The sequence below is a fragment of the Zonotrichia leucophrys genome, chromosome 5 (genome assembly GCF_028769735.1).
Source record: "Zonotrichia leucophrys gambelii isolate GWCS_2022_RI chromosome 5, RI_Zleu_2.0, whole genome shotgun sequence".
Taxonomy (NCBI): domain Eukaryota; kingdom Metazoa; phylum Chordata; class Aves; order Passeriformes; family Passerellidae; genus Zonotrichia; species Zonotrichia leucophrys.
In genome coordinates this window covers 50,726,337-50,746,468 of record NC_088175.1, presented here as the reverse complement: position 1 = coordinate 50,746,468, position 20,132 = coordinate 50,726,337, and the positions used below count along the sequence as shown (strand labels likewise).

Below are 20,132 nucleotides of genomic sequence, written 5' to 3'. Positions count from 1 at the left end.
CCATTGGGCTCTGCAGCCCTCCAGTCAGGACATTTAAGATCAGCAGCCTCCAGACCCTTCCTGACCTCCTCCAGACCCTGTGAGAACTCTCTGACCTTTCCAGACCCCTCTGACAACTTCCAGGCCTACTCTGGGACTGGATTTTCCCCAACACTCTCACTCCATCTAGGACCATGAGCAGTGTCTCTCCTGCTCCCAGCCATTCCTGCTTTTGTACCTTGAAAAAAAAAAATTAGCAAAGAAATAAGACTTTACAGCATTTAGCTGGAACGGTTTAAAGCTTAACCTTGCTTCCAGACCTGCCCCACTAAGATGTCTCAGGTACTAACACAGCTGAGAGAGCAGCATTTCTGCCACATTTGCCCCAGCAGATGCAGACGTGTGTGCACACAGCCAGCCAGCCAGGCAGAGTGAGTGCAAGGTGCCTGTGAGCAATTGCCCTGGCAGGCAGTGAAATGCTCCCTGCGGATCCCTTTGCATCTCCTCCCTGGGCCAAGGGCTGGGCCTGCAGCCCTGGGGGGATGGGCCCAGGAGCCGTGGGCGTTCGGGGATCAGCCCAGGGCAGCAGCCGGGAGAGATCCCAGCTGGGAGAGGCCCCAGTGCCAGGGAGCTTCTGCTCAGCGCTGCTGGGCCCAGCAGAGCTCCAAGGCTCTCCTTTGGGGCCGCTGCTCACAGGGCCCCAAGGCATGGGCGGCACTCACAGCAATGGTTCAGCCTGGCCACACTTGGGGCCGGCAGCTTCCTGGGACAGTGGCAGAGCAGGGATGCTGTGGCATCCAGGGCAGTACAATAATTTCCAAGGCTCTTGATAAAAGTCCAGGAGGTGGTTGGACAGCAGCAGTTGCTGGGAGCAGAGGGTGTTTCTGATCAGCGCCACAGGAGCTGAGCCCAGGGGCTGGTCCTCAAGGCTGAGGCCTCCCAAGCATGGACCAGAGCCCAGAGCGGCCTGGAAAGGGGCTGGGGATGCAGCAGCACAGGGAGGGTGATCCTGTGGGTATTTATTGATCAGGAGACTCAAGGAATCTCTCAGCCACTATACAGGGTCCTTCAGCAGTGCAGGAGGAGTAATCAACAGACTCAGAGTTCTGTGTTCATGGCAGGATCATTGCTGTGGGCAGTGTTTTCTTCTGGCTCCTCAAAGATCCTCTGGAGGGAGAGCTGGAGAGACCCCACAGAGCAGGGCCTCCAGCACCTCCCTACCAAGAAGTAGATGAAGGGTTTGATGCTGCTGTGGATGCAGATGAGCAGGAAAAGAACCTGGGAGGGCACAACAGTGTAGCTGACCTGCTGCAGGAAAATCCAGAGGATGAGGGGCAGAGTGAAGAGCACAATGAGGCAGATAACAATGTCCAGCTTCTTGGGTTGCTGCTGCTGGGAGCCAGGCTTGAAATGAGTGTAGAGGATTGTGCTGGAAATGAGCATGGAGGGAGCACAGAGGAGGAGGTTGGAGGTGTATATTAAGCTGAGAAACACCCAGCAGTGCTCAGATGGCTGGAACATGCACAGGGAAAGTGTCATGGCAAAGACAATTACAAGAGTGATGAAGAAGGCCCTGAGCAGGGCAAGCATGACCTTCAACAGGTGCTGGGGATGGTGGCAGCAGAGCCAGAGCAGGCAGTGGATGGACCGGCACCTCTTGATGCTGATGAATGTCAGTGTGCAGAGCCACAAGCTGTAAGACAACCGTGACATCCAGGAAAGGAACCTTATGTGTGACAAGGGCATGATGATAGAACAGGACACGCCCCCCACCAGGAAGAGCACAGTGGAGGGCAAGGGAATGAGGTGGAAGAAGAAGTCGAGAAGAGCCAGCAAGGGGATGGAAAGGATGGTGCTGTTCCTGGATGAAGTGAGGGAGCCAAGGAGCCAGAGCACAGCCCCGTCCTACCCAGCCCACAGAGGCAGATGAGCAGTCTCCCACTGTGTATGGCCACATCAGTGACATCTGTCTCACACAGATCACCTCCTTCAGTGGGTGAGGCAGGAGATGGGGACATGGTGGTCACCTCCGTGGATGGACGCTGGGCAGGCAGTGGGATGTGGCCCTGGCTGTGGTCAGAGTGGATGGGCAGTCAGGGCTTGGAGAACCCATAGATGGACCATGTGGCTCCTCGGCAGCTTCCTGCAGTGGGAAGGGTTCAGTGGGGAGGAGTGAGATGTGCAGGCAATGAAGGCAAAAGAACTTGTTGGATGAGAGAGGGAGTGTTGGGCTGTTTGGCAGAGGATGCAGAAGCAAAGCTCAGTGCAGAGGAGGGAGGAGCTGGGGAGGGCCCTGCGGTCACCAGGAGAGGGTGTCAGGAACAGAGCAGCTGCTGGAGGAGAGGAAGGTGGGGTAGGGAGGAAGGCAAACATTCCACTGACCTGTTCCCTGTGGGGCAGCAGCAGGCAAAGGGGTCTGTGCAGATCAGTGGCGCTTCCTGGTCCCTCTTGCTCCTTTGGGATCCATGTCCTAAAGCGGCTCCTGCCAGGTCCGGGACAGAAGGAGAAAGTGCCCAGGTGAAGGCAGCTCAGGATCTTCCCACTCCTGTTCCTCTCTGTGCCCTGTCCTGGAGTTTCTCCCCAGGGCTCGGTGCAGTCCCAGGTGAGTGGGAAATTTCAACTTTTGCTATGTCAGAATTTCACGTCCTCAGAGACCTTTGTCTTGGGGTTTTTACACTAGAGAGGGAGTGTTTTTTTGTCTAAAGCTCCAAATGAAATATTTTGCAAATATCTCTTAATTTCCTCCTGATGAGAAACATTTCTTCCCTGCAGAATGTCCTTTTCTCCAACTTCTTTCCCTCTTCTGACAGATTTTTACCATTCCTCATTTCACTTCCCACAGGGGTCATTGTCCCTCCACCAGCAGAGGGATGCTGGTGGTGCTGGTGGCACTGAATTGCTGCTGGCAGTGCTGGCAGTGCTGGCAGTGCTTTAGAAGCATCGGGCTGCTTGTCAGAAACAGATCCCATTCTGTGAAGAGCTCTAAAACCACTGCCAAGTCCTCCCCTGGGCTCATCGGATCACCCCTGGGCCATGAACTCCCATTCCTGTCATGGCAGTGCAGGCTCACGCAGCCCAGGGGAAGGACAGCACTCAGTTGCTTGCAGCCAGGCTATCAGCACTTGGAGCCCACCCTAATTACTGCCAATCCCCTTGATGATGCAGTGAAAGCTATCAGGGACCAGGGTGCTGTGAACTCCCTGCCAGCCCTTCACCAGAGCTGCTCCTGCTCCTCCTCAGTCCTGGGAACACTTGGGGATATTTTGGTGGTTGTCTGATCCCAGACTGTGGTTCTGCCAGCAGGGATACTTTCCACTATGCCAGGTTGCTCCAAACTCCATCCAGCCTGGCCTTGGACACTTCCAGGGATCCAGGCACAGTCACAGCCTCACAGGGTAGCCTGTGCCAGGGCCTCAGCACCCTCACAAGGAAGGATTTCTTCCCAATATCCAATCTTACCCCACCCTCTGTCAGTGGGAAGCCATTCCTCCTTGTCCTGTCACTCCATGCCCTTGTCCAAAGTCCCTCTCCACCTCTCCTGGAGCCCCATCAGCTCCTGGATCATGAAGTGTTTGCCCTTGAAAGGATTGGGCTGGTGAGGGGATGTGAGATTCCATAGCTGGGGACACAAACACGGTGTCAGCAGGAAGAGAGGTGACAGTTCTGGTCCCAGGGCCAGCAGTTTCCAGGAGGAGCATCCCAGATCCCTGAGGCACATGTCAGCCTGGGCAGGAATCATCTCATTCAGCTTTTGAGGAATTCCTTGCAATTCACTGTAGGCTGCTGTCTGAGTGCCAAGAGAGTATAGAGGATAACTCAGATAAGACCTGTAACTTTCTAAGGATTAAAGCCACGGTGTCATCGATGAAGAGAGATGGGGAGACTGACTCGGTGATCAGAATCCAATCTTATCGGGGGATACAAACGTTTATATACTATTTCAGAGACATTAGTAATGTGTACTACAATTATTAGGTTAAAATCACATACACAACTTTATGCATTTAACAACATCTCTTGCTTGCAGAGTTTAAGGGGATTTTCTTTTTCCGGTAAACCTGCCTGATTTATTCTTTTTGCAATCTAGGTCTAATCTTCAAAGTTCTGTTTGCTTTTGCCAAGGCATTCTGTTATCAAATCTCTTATGTTAACCAGGTCCAAAGTCCATCATCAGTCTTGTGTCGCCCAACATTCCAATACTATGGGAGTAGCATTGATTTGCCTCTTCTCAGAAGAAATGACCTGGCTGAATTAAATAATCCATCTGCTCTCTGCCAGTGCTCCAGCTCATGCACAGAATTTATTATTGCATTAATCTTCTAGGAAACTGTATGGTGAAGGTGAAATACCACTGAAATTGCAGTACACAAGTGGGAAAACTAGATTTGAATCAGAAATAAAAGTTTAACTGCACATTTGCAGTGCAGGGTCCTGAGGATCCAACTCAAGAACGAGAGGGGGCAAGTACAGGCTGTTCAAAAGACAAGATTTTTGGAATTGGGGTTTTTATAAAATGAAAGATGCAGCTGAGATGGAGCCCAAGTGCTTTGGGCACAGGTGTGGTTGCTGAGGCTCTCTCCCGTTGCTCATTTCCCGGGCAGAGTGAAGAGCAGCTGAGGAGCAGAGCCCTGAGCCCGTGGCAGGCTCTGAGGCAGCTGCCTGTGTGTGAGAGCCCTGGAGAACACGAGGCAGCACGGAGAGCAGGGGCTGTGGCAGGAGCTGGGACAGAGCCCGCGCCGGACGCTGCTCGGGCTCAGCCCGCGGGCTGCGCTCCCCTTTCCCAAGGGACCATTCCAGGGAACCTCCTGCAGATCCCGGCCCAGGGACAGCAGCTGGAGCCTGGCAGCTGAGGGCAGTGCACTGTGGGCAAGTTCTCCAGGCTGCCAGAGGAAACCAGGTCAGACTCTTCTCTTCCACCTTCATCAGGGCCCCCTCATTGGGTGGAACCTGGTTATTGATTTTGGGGGCAGAACTGAGGTCTGTAGGGAATTAAGAGCTATAAATAGTGTGGGAAAAGGGAGGGAATATTGAAAGGAGTGTCCTGCTGAAGGAATCCAGCAGCTCAGTGATATCAACTGACACCTGAGAGTCCAGCTCAGATCCATCCCAAAGCCATTTGCTCTCTGATATCTCCATGGGCAATCCTCTCTTTCCTTCTCCAATTTTTCTCCTGCTCCAGCTGTGTGCTGTCCACAGCCAGGAAGGAGGTATCTCCCTGGCTTTTGTGCCAGGCACACAGGACCAGGCTCCCACATCCTCCTTGCCATCTGTCCTGTCCCTCACCCCTCCCTGTGCTGCTCCACATGGAAGCTGTGGGTGGGAAAAGATGGGAAAAGCCACGTTTGGGAGCCAGCAGTATTGCTCTGGTGTGTCTGTTTGTCACCCCTGCAGCTGTGTGAGGGCAGGAGAAGCAGCAGAGGTGTCACCATGAGCACTTTGTCCCCTGCCACAGAGGGAGCCAGCCCTGCCTGCTGGAGCCAGCCCGGTGGGAAGGCATCCCAAGGGGGGCTGGAATGAGGAGAGCCACGACAACTGGAGCCAGTGTGACAACAGGCAGTGGAGCAAAGTGCCTGTCCCGCTGCTGCTGCTGCTGTGCCTGTGTGGGATGGTGGGAATGGGGCTGTGCTCTGGCTTCTGGGCTAACAGCAGTGCCCACCCTCTGATTGACTTCCTGGCTGGGAGCTGTGCAAAGGAATTCACCCCCTCTGGTAGTGTTGCCTTCCAGAGGGCTTTTGAGAATGTGCCAGAGCCAGGGAAGAATGTGCCAGAGCCAGCGAACAGGGACAGCCCAGGGGTGTCACCATCCAGTGCAATCATCATGAAATAGAGGCATCATAAAATAGAACCATAAAATATCCAGAGTTGGAGAAGACCCACAAGGATCATGGAGTGGTATAGTTGTTACCCACTGCAAGAGGCCCAGGTAAACCTGAGTGGGAACGAACATGCAACACATAAAAATCTGCTGCCGGCTGTTAATCAAAGTTCACCATGTTCTTAACTCTGTCAATAAAAGATGTTATTAACATGTTTTAAATAGAAGATACTAAATGAAACACAACATTGGCAGCATATGAGGAATTAATTCTGATGTTTTTTTCTTCTGTGAAAATAACTGAAAGTTATATCTGATAGCAGCCAAATCTGCATCCTTTAACATTAATACCCTTTTATGCCACTGGGCAGAGTCACCTCCATGCCAAATCACTGCAGCTTTGTGTGTTTTGCTGGATGCCTGTGTAAAAACATTTGGTCTGTTGACAGAGGTCAGGGCTGTGGTGACAGCTTTCCATACAGGGGGAGGTTTCCCATATCTGTCCATAAATGATGTGAGGGATAATGGATAGGTAATTGCCGAAAAAATTTTGCAAGCATGATTTGAAAATTGGTGTCCTCTGGTAGCAGCCATGCCACATTGTCTTTACTTGCAGGTATGTAGATGGGATGTGGATCCTGGCCACTGAGAGTTTGTAGTCGCTCTCTACCTTTCTTAACTGAGAACATATCATTAGCAGTGCACACAGTCTTTGTTGCTGTGTAAGGCAAGCATAACCATTCTAACACTTGCAAAGGGTCTTTATCATTAACAAACCAGCTGAAGGTTAAAATTTGCTAGCAGTTATAGCAAGGTACACAGATTTGTCAGAATCCCATCTCCAATTCTGTCAGTTTTCTATTGCTTGAGCACAGTGTGCAAGGGCAGTTTTAGCTTCTGGGGTCAATTGTCAAAGTGAGTACAGGTGGGGGTTTCTTCTGAGTAAGCCAAATAAAGTGTGTAAAAGCTCTGTAGACAAACCAAAAACAGGACACAACCAATTTAAGGAACCTAGCAGTTTCTGTAATTAATTTCAAGTTAGGGTGTCTTTAACACAAAGCCTTAAAGACTGAGGGCTGATGGTCTGTTGAGTAATTCTCCATCCTAGATAATGCCATGGGGACTCACGATGAGTCTTGCATTTTGAATTGCCTGCATGACAGCTACCTGAATAGAACATAAAATGGATTGATCATGAGCTGCCAGTAAAATGTCATCCATATAGTGATATATGGTTGCAGTAGGAAATTTATGACAAACAGGCTGTAGGGCAAGATCAACTACCCTTTGGCAACACCTGCCTTGTGGCAGTACAGTCCAGTGAAATCTCTTCATTGGTTCTGTGTGGTTTAAGGCAGGCACAGAAAAGGCAAACTGAGGTGCATCATCAGGATGTAGAGAGATGGTAAAAAAAAAATTTTTAGCTCTAAAATTAGTAAGGGCCAATTGAGGGGAATCATTGTGGGTGATGGAAGCCCAGGCTGCAGAGCCCCCATAGGTTCAACAATTGCATTTATTGCCCATAGATCCTGTAATAATTGTGGCTTGCCATTTTGCTTAGGTGTACAGAATATAAGGGTGTGCCAGGGGCTAGAAGATGGACTGATATGGCCTAAGGACAAGCGTTCTTCCACAAGCTGTTTTAAATTTAGTAGCTGTTCCTTTCCTAGGGACCATTGTTCGACCCACACAGAGTCTTCAGTCCGCCATGTGAATTTACATGTGTCCAGTACTTGAGTTTGGAATGGCTGATCAATGGCCCCTACGAAAAAGGCCCTGCTGTGAGGTTGAGTCTATTTGTATGGTTGTTGCAAATTGTCCCAGAACATCTCTTCCCCATTACATGTATGGTATAGAGGCAATGAATGGGGCAGTCCAGGCAGTTTGCCCCTCAGAGCCAAGGACAAGGCAAAGGTGAGTGCTCTGTCTAGGGTGCTGCATCCCTCCCACCCCAATTAGGGATGATGCACAGCTGATTGTGGGCCAATTACTAGGCCATTCATTAGTTTTAATGATACAGACATCAGCTCCCCTATCAACAACCCCTTTAAATTTTTTGCCATCTAACATTGGGCTAATTAAAATTGGCTGAGCTGTTGTAATAGAGCTTGTCCAGAAAATCTGTGGCTGACCTGTGGTGTCAAAGTTATCTGTGGCACTTTTGCCCTTGCCACTAGGGGTTTTGTTGGAGAAGGGAATAAGTTGTGCTAGACGTTGACCTGCAGGTATAAAGCAGGGTGGCATGGGGGCCCATTGTATAATCTGTATTTTGCCCTCATAATCTGAATTAATAATTTTGGGCAGTACAAAAAGTCCCAACCTGGTGGCAGAGGAATGCCCTATTAACAAAGCATGAGTGTTATTACCAAGGGGTCCCCAGACCTAAATGTAGGAGCTAAATGTACCAAAGATGTCATTAGAGTTATGGATTCTCGGGAGGCAAGATCCAGCCTGGCAGTGCCAGCAGTTGTAGTCAGGAGCTCGCTTGCTAAAAGTCTTGTCTTGAATTGTTTTTGGTTCTCTGGGGCACGTGGACCAGCCCCCAGTTGGAAGTTTCCTGGCTGTGCAGCATTCCAATTCACAGGGTACTGGGAGCGGCAGTCAACAGCCCAATGCTTTCTCCTTCCACACCTGGACAATCTTTAGATGGTATTTTTATCCCACCCCCTTGTTGAGGGCAATCCTTTTTAAAATGACCCATCGAACCACATTTAAAACAGCCCCCCGACTGCGTGTCCGGAATGCGGAAATGCGCAGTTAAAGCCGCTGCCAGAGAATTAGTGTTACCAGCAGTCATTCCCATATTTTGGCATGCTCTGACCATATCTGCTGTGTGGCTTATGAACAGCGAGCAATGCTTTTCTACAATCTTTGTTTGCACTTGTAAAACCAAGCAGCTGCAACTGTTGACCCACCAGGGGAGCGCGGCTTGTAGTCTGTCCAGGAACTGCATTAATAACTCTGCTGGAGCCTGTAAAGTCTTAGCAAAGACAGGTTAGAATCTATACCCGTCCCTGGGAGTCGCCGCAGGGCCTGCAGGGCTAGGCAAGCGATGATACCACATGCATCACGCGGGTGGCCTGCCTGCACTGCACAGACTGCAGAGGGACCCCCTCCGGTCAGCTGCACAACAGCGACTGGTGCATTTCTGTCCTGCAGCGCTTCCGCCTGCGCTGTACACAGCTCTTGCTAATCTGAGCCAGACTGCAAACTGAGTCACTGTTAGGACCATTTTCATGATGCTTTTCCATTATGCTTTTCGTGGGGAGTGAGGATGTACGTGGTCCTGAAAGATCATAGGTGGCTTAGGGCGTGATGGGAGGATACGTCGCTTTCTTTTACTAGCGCCCTCAGTTCTGTAATTACTTTATAGTCTAGCTCCTGATGTGCCGGCCGATGCTTCAGCTCATCTCTTACTGGGCAGGCTGTAACAACCACCAAATCACCCTCCTCAGTGGCAGCTTCCTGCCATTTTTGCCAGTGCTGGACTGCTGCATGGCCATCTAGGGCAGGAAGTGAGCCGCTGCCCACTTGCGAGATGAGAGTTCTGCACCCAGGGGTCCCGCTGTGCAGGAATTTTATCGGGATAAGGCAGTCCCCCAGGGCCTGGGTTGATCTCAGGGTAAGGCAATTCTGCAGGGTTTGGATTAATCTCGGGGTCGTATATGGGTTCTAGTGGCACTGAGGGTTTGGGGGAATTAATGTCCAAAGCTGCGAAATGGCCGACATTCGTGTGACTTCCTTTAATGGCCGCCATGATTGTCCCCCATGTAGCGAGGTGCCCGCAAGCTTTGGCACTGCTGTACCTGGCGATATCAAAAAGTCTCTGCTGTATTGCTTGCCAGGTTGCTAATCCCGCTAAAGGGAAAATCTTTAACTTGATTAGATACCCAGTCCAGCAAGGTCCTTAGTTTCACATCAGCCATATTAATCGATTGCTGATGTAGGAGCCGCCTTACCTAGCCCAAGCTCCTACTTTGTTCCAGGGATATTCCACCTCCAATACATTCTCCCACAGGCCTACTCACCCCCTAGGAGATGTTGGCACACTTTTAAATTCCTGAGTTCCTTCCCGAACTTCTTTCGGATCCTTCACCGGATCCTTTTCCCAGATTTTCTCGGCTGGCTCCTTGACCTAGTGGAAGCTGCTACTGGACTGGACAGCACATTCTGTGCCGCCTTTGTAGGTCCCGATTCGGGTCTGCCATTTGTAGCACTTGGAACAAAGCGACATGGACTCCCTTATGCATCCAAAGGAGATTGCTTCATTGTAAAAATCGGCTGCTGTTTATACCTTTAATCTCAACCTGACATAATGGAAACCAAACTGAGGCCTAATAGAACTTAACAGAAGGAGGGCACCCATTGACTGGCTCAGCTGCATTGCTGCTATGAACATGTCCTACCATCCAATCAGCTTCCTGCTCATACGCTGTCTGCATGTTCCCCCAGCCAATCAGCTTCCTGCTCATATGCTGTTCATGTGTTCCCCCAGCCAATCACAATCTCACTCCCATCTGACTCTCCCCTCACTCCTGACTGCGCCTCAGCCCTCGGGCACCTCCCACCCGCCCAGCCTGCAGCTCTGCCTTTGCCTCAGGGCCTTCTGGCAAGCACAAGGCTTAATAACTTCAACAATTATAACAACTATAACCCCGTGTCCTACAGTCAGTTGTACCACACTGGAATCAAACTGAAACCAGAAATCCAACTCTCATTTAGGAGTAGTTACAGAATGACAAAGATCAGGACAGGCTGGACTGTGGCTGGAGCTGCTGTGCAGAGTGGCTGTGCAGCTCCTCCTGAGGGTGGCCAGGTTCAGGATGGAGGTGCTCAAGGGCTTCCCTGGACACTGATGCTGGGGAGCCAGAGGATGGATGGCCCCATTCTGCAGAAGAGCAGCATAACCCCCTAATTTCTGTGCAATTAAATGGTCCAAGCATCTGGTGATGGGAATTTCCATATTCCATGTACTTTCTGGATACAGGCACAAAGGATCAGTGGAGTTCACTATTGACCCTGCACTTTCCTCAGAAGGATTTAATTCTGGAATTGAAGAATGTGAGACATTCCCACGGAAAGGATAAGGGAATGTTGCTGTCCCTCCCCAGCTCTGCAGCCCTACCTGGTGTCCCTTCCCATCAGCTGGGAATGCAGAGCAGGCTCTGCTGGACAGAAGGGGAAGGATGCTCCCTGTGATCCCAACCCCTCTCCTGCCATCCAGAGGCACCAGCCCTGCAGGGATTTGGGAAATCACCTTGCTGGGTGTGTCCCCAGGGATTAAGGTGTCCCATTCTTTGCAGGCAAGAGCTCCCTGGAAACACCATGGAACTCATCTGCTGAGCCAAAGGAGATGGAGTTCATTCCCTGGGGCTGAGGCCATGAGGGTCATTGCATGGGGAATAGAGCTGGGGAACAGCACTGAGCCCAGCTGCACTGCTTGGAGCCATGTGGATCCAGGAGGGAGGAGGAAAGCCATGCTGCAATGTGCTCCCTGCAGAGCATCCCACAAAAATCACCCAAGACAATGCTCCTGCTCCCTTCTCCTGCAGGAATACACCAATAAAGGAGAGTGGTCCGGTGGATATTGATTAATCAGGAGGTTCAAGGAAAGCTTCAGCCACTCTCCTGGGGTCCTTCAGCAGAGCAGTGGAAGGGATCAGCAGGCTCAGATCACTGTGTCCATGGCAAGATCCTCGCTGTGGGCTCTTTTTCCTTTTGGCTCCTCAAAGACCCTCTGGAGGGAGAGCTGGAGGGACTCTATGGAGCAGGGCCTCCGGCACCTCCCCACCGAGAAATAGATGAAGGGTTTGATGGTGCTGTGCATGCAGGCGAGTAGGAAAACAACCTGTGAGGACACATCGATGTAACCAAGCTGCTGCAGGAAATTCCAGAGGCTGAGAAGGAGAGTGAGGAGCACAGTGATGACGATAACGATGTCGCGCCTCTTGGGCTGCTGCTGCTGGGAGCCCCACTTGGCCTTAATTAAATCAACTGTGCTGGAAATGAGCAGGGTTGCAACAACGAGGAGCAGGGTGATGGTGTACACGGAGATGAGAGCTGCCTGGCAGTGCTCCTGCTGGTGTGATGGGCACAGGAATGTCACTGTAGGAATGACAGCAAAGAGAGCAAAGAAGGCCCAGTACTGGACACTCTCCAGGACCCACACCAGGCGCTTGGGAAGGTCACAGCGGCAGCAGAGCGAGCAGAGCTTGTCCATATACAGCACATTGCTGCTGTGCATCAGTCTGAATAGCACCCAGTAGTAGGACACCACTGAGAGCTGTAAAAGGTAATTCAGGTACAGCCGGGGCAAGATAGGAGAGCAGGACACGTCCTCCACCAGGAGGAGGAGGGCGGAGGGGAGCACAAAGAGGAGGAAGAGGAAGTCAATGATAGCCAGGTCAAAGAAGCGAGAGTTATGAAATTTCAGTCGGAGAAGGCCGATGACAGCCCCGTTCCCAGCCAGCCCACAGAGGCAGATGAGCAGTGTCACACTGTGTATGGCCACGCTGGTGACATCTGTCTCACAAAGTCCATCCCCTTCAGTGGGTGAGGCAGGAGATGGGGACACGGTGGTCACCTCCATGGATGGCCGCTGGGCAGGCAGTGGGATGTGGCCCTTGGCTGTGGTCAGAGTGGATGGGCAGTCAGTGCTTGGAGAATCCAGGGATGGACCATGTGGCTCCTCAGCAGCTCCCTGCAGTGGGAAGGGTTCAGTGGGGAGGAGTGAGGTGGGAGGGTCGGGTTGTTCTGTAGGGGATGCAGTAGGGAAGTACAGGACAGAGGAGGGTGGAGCTGTGGAGGGCACTGATCACCCGGAGAGGGTGGCAGGAAGAGAGCAGCTGCTGCAGGAGAGGAAGGTGGGTAGGGAGGAAGGCAAACATTCCACTGACCTGTTCCCTGTGGGGCAGCAGCAGGCAAAGGGGTCTGTGCAGATCAGCGGCGCTTCCTGGTCCCTCTTGCTCCTTTGGGATCCATGTCCTAAAGTGGCTCCTGCCAGGTCAGGGACATGAAGGAGAAAGTGCCCAGGTCACCAGGAGCTCCCCATTCCCATCCTGCTGGCTCCTCTCTGTGCCCTGTCCTGGTGTTGCTCCCCAAGGCTTGGTGGGGTCATAGGGCAGGTGGAAGTTGTTTTACAACTTCAGCAACGTCACAGCTCCACTCCCTCGGAGTTGTTTATCTTGAATATTTTTTTTTCTTGGCCACAAAGGAATTGGCTTTTGTCAAAAGTCCACATGAAGAACTATGCAAGTGGCTCCTCATTTTCTTCTGATTAGAAACACTCCTTCCCTGCAGAATGTCCCATTCTCCAACTGCCTTCTCTCTCTATACCATTCCTCATTTCTCTTCCCTGAGGGGTCATTGTCCCTCCAGCAGCAGAGAGCTGCTGGTGGGGCTGGTGGCTCTGGAATGCTCCTGGCAGTGCTGGCAGTGCTGGTGAAGAGTCTGTCAGAAACTGCTCCCATTCTGGGAAGAGCTCCAGAACCATTGCCCAAACCACCCCTATGCCCAAGGAAGCAAAACTGAGGCAAGAATTCCCATTTTAGCATTCTCCCCCAGGCTCACAGAGCCCAAGGGAAGGACAGCACTCAGTTGCTTGCAGCCAGGCTATCAGCACTTGGAGCCCACCCTGATTACTGCCAATCCCCTTGATGATGCAATGAAAGCTATCAGGGACCAGGGTGCTGTGAACTCCCTGCCAGCCCTTCACCAGAGCTGCTCCTGCTCCTCCTCACTCCTGGGAACACTTGGGGTCGTTTGTGACACCTGATCCCAGACTGTCCCTTTGCAAGCAGAGATAACTGCTACTGTACCAGATTGCTCCAAACCCCATCCAGCCTGGCCTTGGGGACTTTCAGGGATCCAGGGACAGCCACAGCCTCACAGGGCTGCCTGTACAAGGGCCTCAGCACCCTCACAGGGAAGGATTTCTTCCCAATATCCAATCTGACCCCACCCTCTGTCAGTGGGAAGCCAGTCCCCCTTGTCCTGTCACTCCATGCCCTTGTCCAAAGTCCCTCTCCACCTCTCCTGGAGCCCCATCAGCTCCTGGATCATGAAGTGTTTGCCCTTGAAAGGATTGGGCTGGTGAGGAGATGTGAGATTCCATAGCTGGGGACACAAACACGGTGTCAGCAGGGAAGAGTGGTGACAGTTCTGGTCCCAGGGCCATCACACATACGGCAGTTTCCAGGAGGAGCATCCCAGATCCCTGAGGCACATGTCAGCCTGGGTAGGAATCATCTCACCTCAGCTTTCTAGGAATTCCTTGAATTCACTGTAGGCTGCTGTGAGACTGCAAAGGGAGTGTAGAAGACGACTCAGAGGAAACCTGCAACGTTCCAAGGATTAAAGCCACGGTGTCGTCGATGAAGAGAGATGGGGAGACTGACTCGGTGATCAGAATCCAATTTTATTGTGGGATACAAACGTTTATATACTATTTCAGGGAGACTAGTAATGTGTACTACAATGATTAGGTTAAAATCAGATACAGACACTTATGCATCTAACAACATCTCTTGCTTGCAGAGTTTAACGGGATTTTCTTTTTCCGGTAAACCTGCCTGATTTATTCTTTTTGCAATCTAGGTCTAATTTTCAAAGTTCTGTTTGCTTTTGCCAAGGCATTCTGTTATCAAATCTCTTATGTTAACCAGGTCCAAAGTCCATCATCAGTCTTGTGTCGCCCAACATTCCAATACTATGGGAGTAGCATTGATTTGCCTCTTCTCAGAAGAAATGACCTGGCAGAACTCCTAAATAATCCATCTGCTCTCTGCCAGTGCTCCAGCTCATGCACAGAATTTATTATTGTATGAATCCTCTTGGAAACTGTATGGTGAAGGTGAAATACCACTGAACTTGCAGTATAACAGGGGGAAAACTAGATTTGAAACAGAAATCAAAGTTTAACTGAGCATTTGTATTGCAGGGCCCTAAGGATCCACCTCAAGAATGAGAGGGGACAAGTTCAGGCTGTTCAAAATACAAGATTTTGGGATTGAGGTTGCTATAAAATAGAATAGAAGCTGAGATGGAGCCCAAGTGCTTTGGGCACAGGTGTGGTTGCTGAGGCTCTCTCCCGTTGCTCATTTCCCGGGCAGAGTGAAGAGCAGCTGAGGAGCAGAGCCCTGAGCCCGTGGCAGGCTCTGAGGCAGCTGCCTGTGTGTGAGAGCCCTGGAGAACACGAGGCAGCACGGAGAGCAGGGGCTGTGGCAGGAGCTGGGACAGAGCCCGCGCCGGACGCTGCTCGGGCTCAGCCCGCGGGCTGCGCTCCCCTTTCCCAAGGGACCATTCCAGGGAACCTCCTGCAGATCCCGGCCCAGGGACAGCAGCTGGAGCCTGGCAGCTGAGGGCAGTGCACTGCGGGCAAGCTCTCCCGGCTGCCAGAGGAAACCAGGTCAGACTCTTCTCTTCCACCTTCATCAGGGCCCCCTCATTGGGTGGAACCTGGTTATTGATTTTGGGGGCAGAACTGAGGTCTGTAGGGAATTAAGAGCTATAAATAGTGTGGGAAAAGGGAGGGAATATTGAAAGGAGTGTCCTGCTGAAGGAATCCAGCAGCTCAGTGATATCAACTGACACCTGAGAGTCCAGCTCAGATCCATCCCAAAGCCATTTGCTCTCTGATATCTCCATGGGCAATCCTCTCCTTCTCCAATTGTTTTCCTGCTCCAGCTGTGTCCTGTCCACAGCCAGGAAGGAGGTATCTCCCTGGCTTTTGTGCCAGGCACACAGGACCAGGCTCCCACATCCTCCTTGCCATCTGTCCTGTCCCTCACCCCTCCCTGTGCTGCTCCACATGGAAGCTGTGGGTGGGAAAAGATGGGAAAAGCCACGTTTGGGGGACAGCAGCGTTGCTCTGGTGTGTCTGTTTGTCACCCCTGCAGCTGTGTGAGGGCAGGAGAAGCAGCAGAGGTGTCACCATGAGCACTTTGTCCCCTGCCACAGAGGGAGCCAGCCCTGCCTGCTGGAGCCAGCCCGGTGGGAAGGCATCCCAGGGGAGCTGGAATGAGGAGAGCCACGACAACTGGAGCCAGTGTGACAACAGGCAGTGGAGCAAAGTGCCTGTCCCGCTGCTGCTGCTGCTGCTGTGCCTGTGTGGGATGGTGGGAATGGCTCCACCTTCCTGCTCTCCATCACCATCACCCTGGGGATATTTTCTGTCCCAGAGAGCTTCTGCCACCAGCTGGGCTCGTGGGCTGTGACAGCTGGGCTGAAGGTCCCCATCCTCTTGGCTTTCACTGCTGCTGTCTCCTCTCTGACAGCCCTCAGTGCTGTCACAGCTCTGTTTGTCCTCCCGTGTCCTGCTGGCCCTGCCCCTGCTCCCAGTGCTTCCTGGTGCTCCTGTGTGCCCTGCTCTGGCTGCTCTCCTTCCTGCTCACTGCCACCCTCCATTGCTGCCCTTTGGTGCCCATGGCCTTGGTGCTGAGCTGCCCCTTCTCAGTGCTCAGCCTGCCCTGTTCTGCTCTGGTCCTGCTGGCCAGGCTCCTGTGCTGCTCATGGAAACAGCTCCCAGGGAAGCTCTGGCCCTGCTCCTGCTGCTCCTGTCATCTCCTTCCCCTTCTTCACTGCTGATTTTGGGCACTGGCTCTTGCTGAGGGCGTTTGACTTCTCTGTCTTTGCCCCCAGCCCCTCTCTCCTGCTCACCTGTGCCCAGAGCAGTGCCCTCCCTCTGACTGCCTGGCTGGGAGCTGTGTAAAGGAATTCACCCCCTCTGGTAGTGTTGCCTTCCAGAGGGCTTTTGAGGTTTTAGTGCCATAGCCAGGGCATAGGGACAATGCAGGGGAGTCATCATCAGGTAGAATCATCATGCAAGATAGACAGCATAAAATAGAACCATAAAATATCCGGAGTTGGAAGGGAGCCACAAGGTTCATGGAGTCGAACTCCTCACCCTGCCCAGGACACCCCAGCAATCCCAGCCTGTGCCTGAGAGCATTGTCCAAATGCTCCTTGAGCTCTGTCAGGCTGGTTTCGTGTGCAGCAGGGGAAATTGCCTTGGGAGGGATGCCCTGGCTGAGTTGTTCTTCCATGGACAAGAGGTTATACCTTGGAAAGTTTTGTCTTTCCAATGGACAGGAAATGGGAGTCCGGGAGAGAAAAACCCTCTCAGATGTCAGTCTGTCTTTTCTGTTAATTATTACCAACTCTGTTAATAAATGCTCCTTATATGTTCAACCTCATATGTGTCTCCAAAGCCCGACTCACCACCCATGGCTTTCACTCTCACTTCCCTTTCCAGAAGCAGTGGCACATTGCTTTCCCCTGGATTTAAGGCAGAGGGAAAAGGAGGGACAACTTCCCCCTGAGCAAGAGATGTGGCTGCTGCCTGCTGGAGGAATCGGGAGCTCTTGGCACTGCCAACATCATCCCAAGCATTGCAGGCACGTGCCTTAGGAAGGGCTCTGGTATAAGACAGGAACCTGCCCTGCTCCCAGACAAGCCAGATGCTTTAGAATGGGATAAAAGAAGGAAATGAGCCATTTTGGACACTGTTTAACAGAGACAGGCTCAGCAGTTAAACATGGATGTTGTTTATTCAACAAAGTCAGGAGCTGGAATTACTACAGAAGCAAACAAAAGTATGAATGTAAACTTCATTTAGGGGTAGTTTCAGAATGACAAAGATCAGGACAGGCTGGACTGTGGCTGGAGCTGCTGTGCAGAGTGGCTGTGCAGCTCCTCCTGAGGGTGGCCAGGTTCAGGATGGAGGTGCTCAAGGGCTTCCCTGGACACTGATGCTGGGGAGCCAGAGGATGGATGGCCCCATTCTGCAGAAGAGCAGCATAACCCCCTAATTTCTGTGCAATTAAATGGTCCAAGCATCTGGTGATGGGAATTTCCATATTCCACGTACTTTCCGGATACAGGCACAAAGGATCAGTGGAGTTCACTATTGACCCTGCACTTTCCTCAGAAGGATTCAATTCTGGAATTCAAGAATGTGACAAATTCCCACTGAAGGCATAAGGGAATGTTGCTGTCCCTCCCCAGCTCTGCAGCCCTACCTGGTGTCCCTTCCCATCAGCTGGGAATGCAGGGCTGGCTCTGCTGGACAGAAGGGGAAGGATGCTCCCTGTGATCCCAACCCCTCTCCTGCCATCCAGAGGCACCAGCCCTGCAGGGATTTGGGAAATCACTGCCACCCCGTGCTGGGTGTGTCCCCAGGGATTAAGGTGTCCCATTCTTTGCAGGCAAGAGCTCCCTGGAAACACCATGGAACTCATCTGCTGAGCCAGAGGAGATGGAGTTCATTCCCTGGGGCCGAGGCCATGAGGGTCATTGCATGGGGAATAGAGCTGGGGAACAGCACTGAGCCCAGCTGCACTGCTTGGAGCCATGTGGATCCAGGAGGGAGCAGGAAAGCCATGCTGCAATGTGCTCCCTGCAGAGCATCCCACAAAAATCACCCAAGGCAATGCCCCTGCTCCCTTCTCCTGCAGGAATACACCAAAACAGGAAGGGTGATCCTGTGGATATTTATTCATCAGGTGAATCAAGGAAACCCTCGGCCACTCTCCTGGGGTCCTTCAGCAGAGCAGGAATGGATCAACAGGCTGGGGGCATCATTTCCGCATGCAGTTTTTTCTTTCTGCTCCTCAAAGACACTGTTGAGGGTGAGCTGGAGGGACTGCACAGAGCAGGGCCTCCTGCACCTCCCTGCCAAGAAGTAGATGAAGGGTTTGATGGTGCTGTGGATGCAGGTGAGCAGGAAAACAACCTGGGAGGGCACAGTGATGTAACCGACCTCCTGCAGGAAATTGCACATGATGAGAAGGAGAGTGAAGAGCACAATGATGATGATAACAATGTTGCGCCTCCTGGGCTGCTGCTGCTGGGAGCGTTGCTTGGCCTTAATGAGGACAATTGTGCGGTAAATCACCACAGGTGCAACAAAGAGGAGCAGGATGATGGTGTACATGGAGATGACAGCTGCCTGGCAGTGCTCCTGCTCTTGTGATGGGCACAAGTATGTTACCGCAGGAATGATAGTGAAAAGAGCGAAAAAGACCCAGTATTTGGCTCTCCACACCACCCATATCAGGCGCTCAGGAAGTTGGCAGCAGCAGCAGAGCTTGCAGAGTGAGGCCACGTCCTTTCCTAGGCTGTGGGCTGTCAGGCGGAACAGCCCCCAGTAGTAGGAGACCACTGACAGCTGCAGAAGGAAACGCAGGTACAGCATGGGCACAATAGGAGAGCAGGACCCGTCCTCCACCAGGAAGAGGATGGCAGAGGGGACTGTGAAGAGAAGGAAGAGGAAGTCGGCAAGAGCCAGGTCAAAGATGCCATAGTTGACACTTTTCAGGTTGAGGAGGCCGATGACAGCCCCGTTCCCAGCCAGCCCACACAGGCAGATGAGCAGTGTCACACTGTGTATGGCCACATCAGTGACATCTGTCTCACACAGATCATCTCCTTCAGTGGGTGAGGCAGGAGATGGGGACACGGTGGTCACCTGCATGGATGGACGCTGGGCAGGCAGTGGGATGTGGCCCCTGGCTGTGGTCAGAGTGGATGGGCAGTCAGGGCTTGGAGAATCCAGGGATGGACCATGTGGCTCCTCAGCAGATCCCTGCAGGGGGAAAGATTCAGTGGGAAGAAGGGGAGAGGAGGAGGGTGGTGGAAATTTTGGTTTGGGAGAAGGAAATGGAAGGATTGGGATGTTCAGCACGAGATGCAGAGGGGAAGCACGGGGCAGAGGATAGGGGCCTGGGTGAGGCACTGCGGTCACCGGGAGAGGGTGGCAGGAAGAGAGCAGCTGCTGCAGGAGAGGAAGGTGGGTAGGGAGGAAGGCAAACATTCCACTGACCTGTTCCCTGTGGGGCAGCAGCAGGCAAAGGGGTCTGTGCAGATCAGCGGCACTTCCTGGTCCCTCTTGCTCCTTTGGGATCCATATCCTAAAGCAGCTCCTGGCAGGTCAGGGACATGAAGGAGAAAGTGCCCAGGTCACCAGGAGCTCCCCATTCCTGTCTCCCCAGCTGATCTGTGTTCCCTATCGCAGTGCTGCTTGCAAGGCTTGGTAGGGTCATAGGGCAGTTGGAAGTTCTTTGCATCTTTGTCTACGTCAGAGCTCCACTCCCACATAGTTATTTATCTCGAATGTTTTTTCTTTGACATAAAGGAATTGGCTTTTGCCAAAAACTCCAAATGAAATATTTTGCAAATGGCTCCTCATTTACTTCTGATTAGAAACATTCCTTCCCTGCAGCGTCCCATACTCTGACTGCTTTCCCTCTCTCAGCAGGTTTCTACCACTCCTTGTTTCTCTTCCCTGAGTGGTCACTGTCCCTCCAGCAGCAGAGGGATACAGGCTGCACTGGTTGCACTG

The 20,132-nt window shown here is 52.2% G+C and overlaps 2 protein-coding genes and 1 pseudogene across 2 annotated transcripts; all 3 read right to left on the bottom strand.

The window, feature by feature from the left end:
• Window positions 1-1,077: 1,077 nt before the first annotated feature.
• On the bottom strand, window positions 1,078-2,948 carry LOC135448726 (mas-related G-protein coupled receptor member D-like; annotated as a pseudogene).
• Window positions 2,949-10,470: 7,522 nt separating this feature from the next.
• On the bottom strand, window positions 10,471-12,889 carry LOC135448512 (mas-related G-protein coupled receptor member H-like). The gene is made up of 2 exons (XM_064714599.1): window positions 12,691-12,889; window positions 10,471-12,494 (listed from the first exon to the last, which is right to left on the bottom strand). The coding sequence occupies exon 2, from the start codon at window positions 12,381-12,383 to the stop codon at window positions 11,463-11,465; it is 921 nt and encodes a 306-aa protein (XP_064570669.1). The 5' UTR covers window positions 12,384-12,494; window positions 12,691-12,889; the 3' UTR covers window positions 10,471-11,462.
• A 5,382-nt stretch (window positions 12,890-18,271) lies between these two features.
• Window positions 18,272-19,333, bottom strand: LOC135448492 (mas-related G-protein coupled receptor member H-like). Its single transcript, XM_064714564.1, has one exon. It carries the CDS (start codon window positions 19,263-19,265, stop codon window positions 18,300-18,302), a length of 966 nt encoding a protein of 321 aa, XP_064570634.1. The 5' UTR covers window positions 19,266-19,333; the 3' UTR covers window positions 18,272-18,299.
• Between the last annotated feature and the right edge of the window lie 799 nt (window positions 19,334-20,132).

Coding starts and splice junctions, on each gene's coding strand:
- LOC135448512 (XM_064714599.1), bottom strand. CDS start 12,383: ATGGAGGTGACCACCGTGTCCCCATCTCCTGCCTCACCCACTGAAGGG.
- LOC135448492 (XM_064714564.1), bottom strand. CDS start 19,265: ATGCAGGTGACCACCGTGTCCCCATCTCCTGCCTCACCCACTGAAGGA.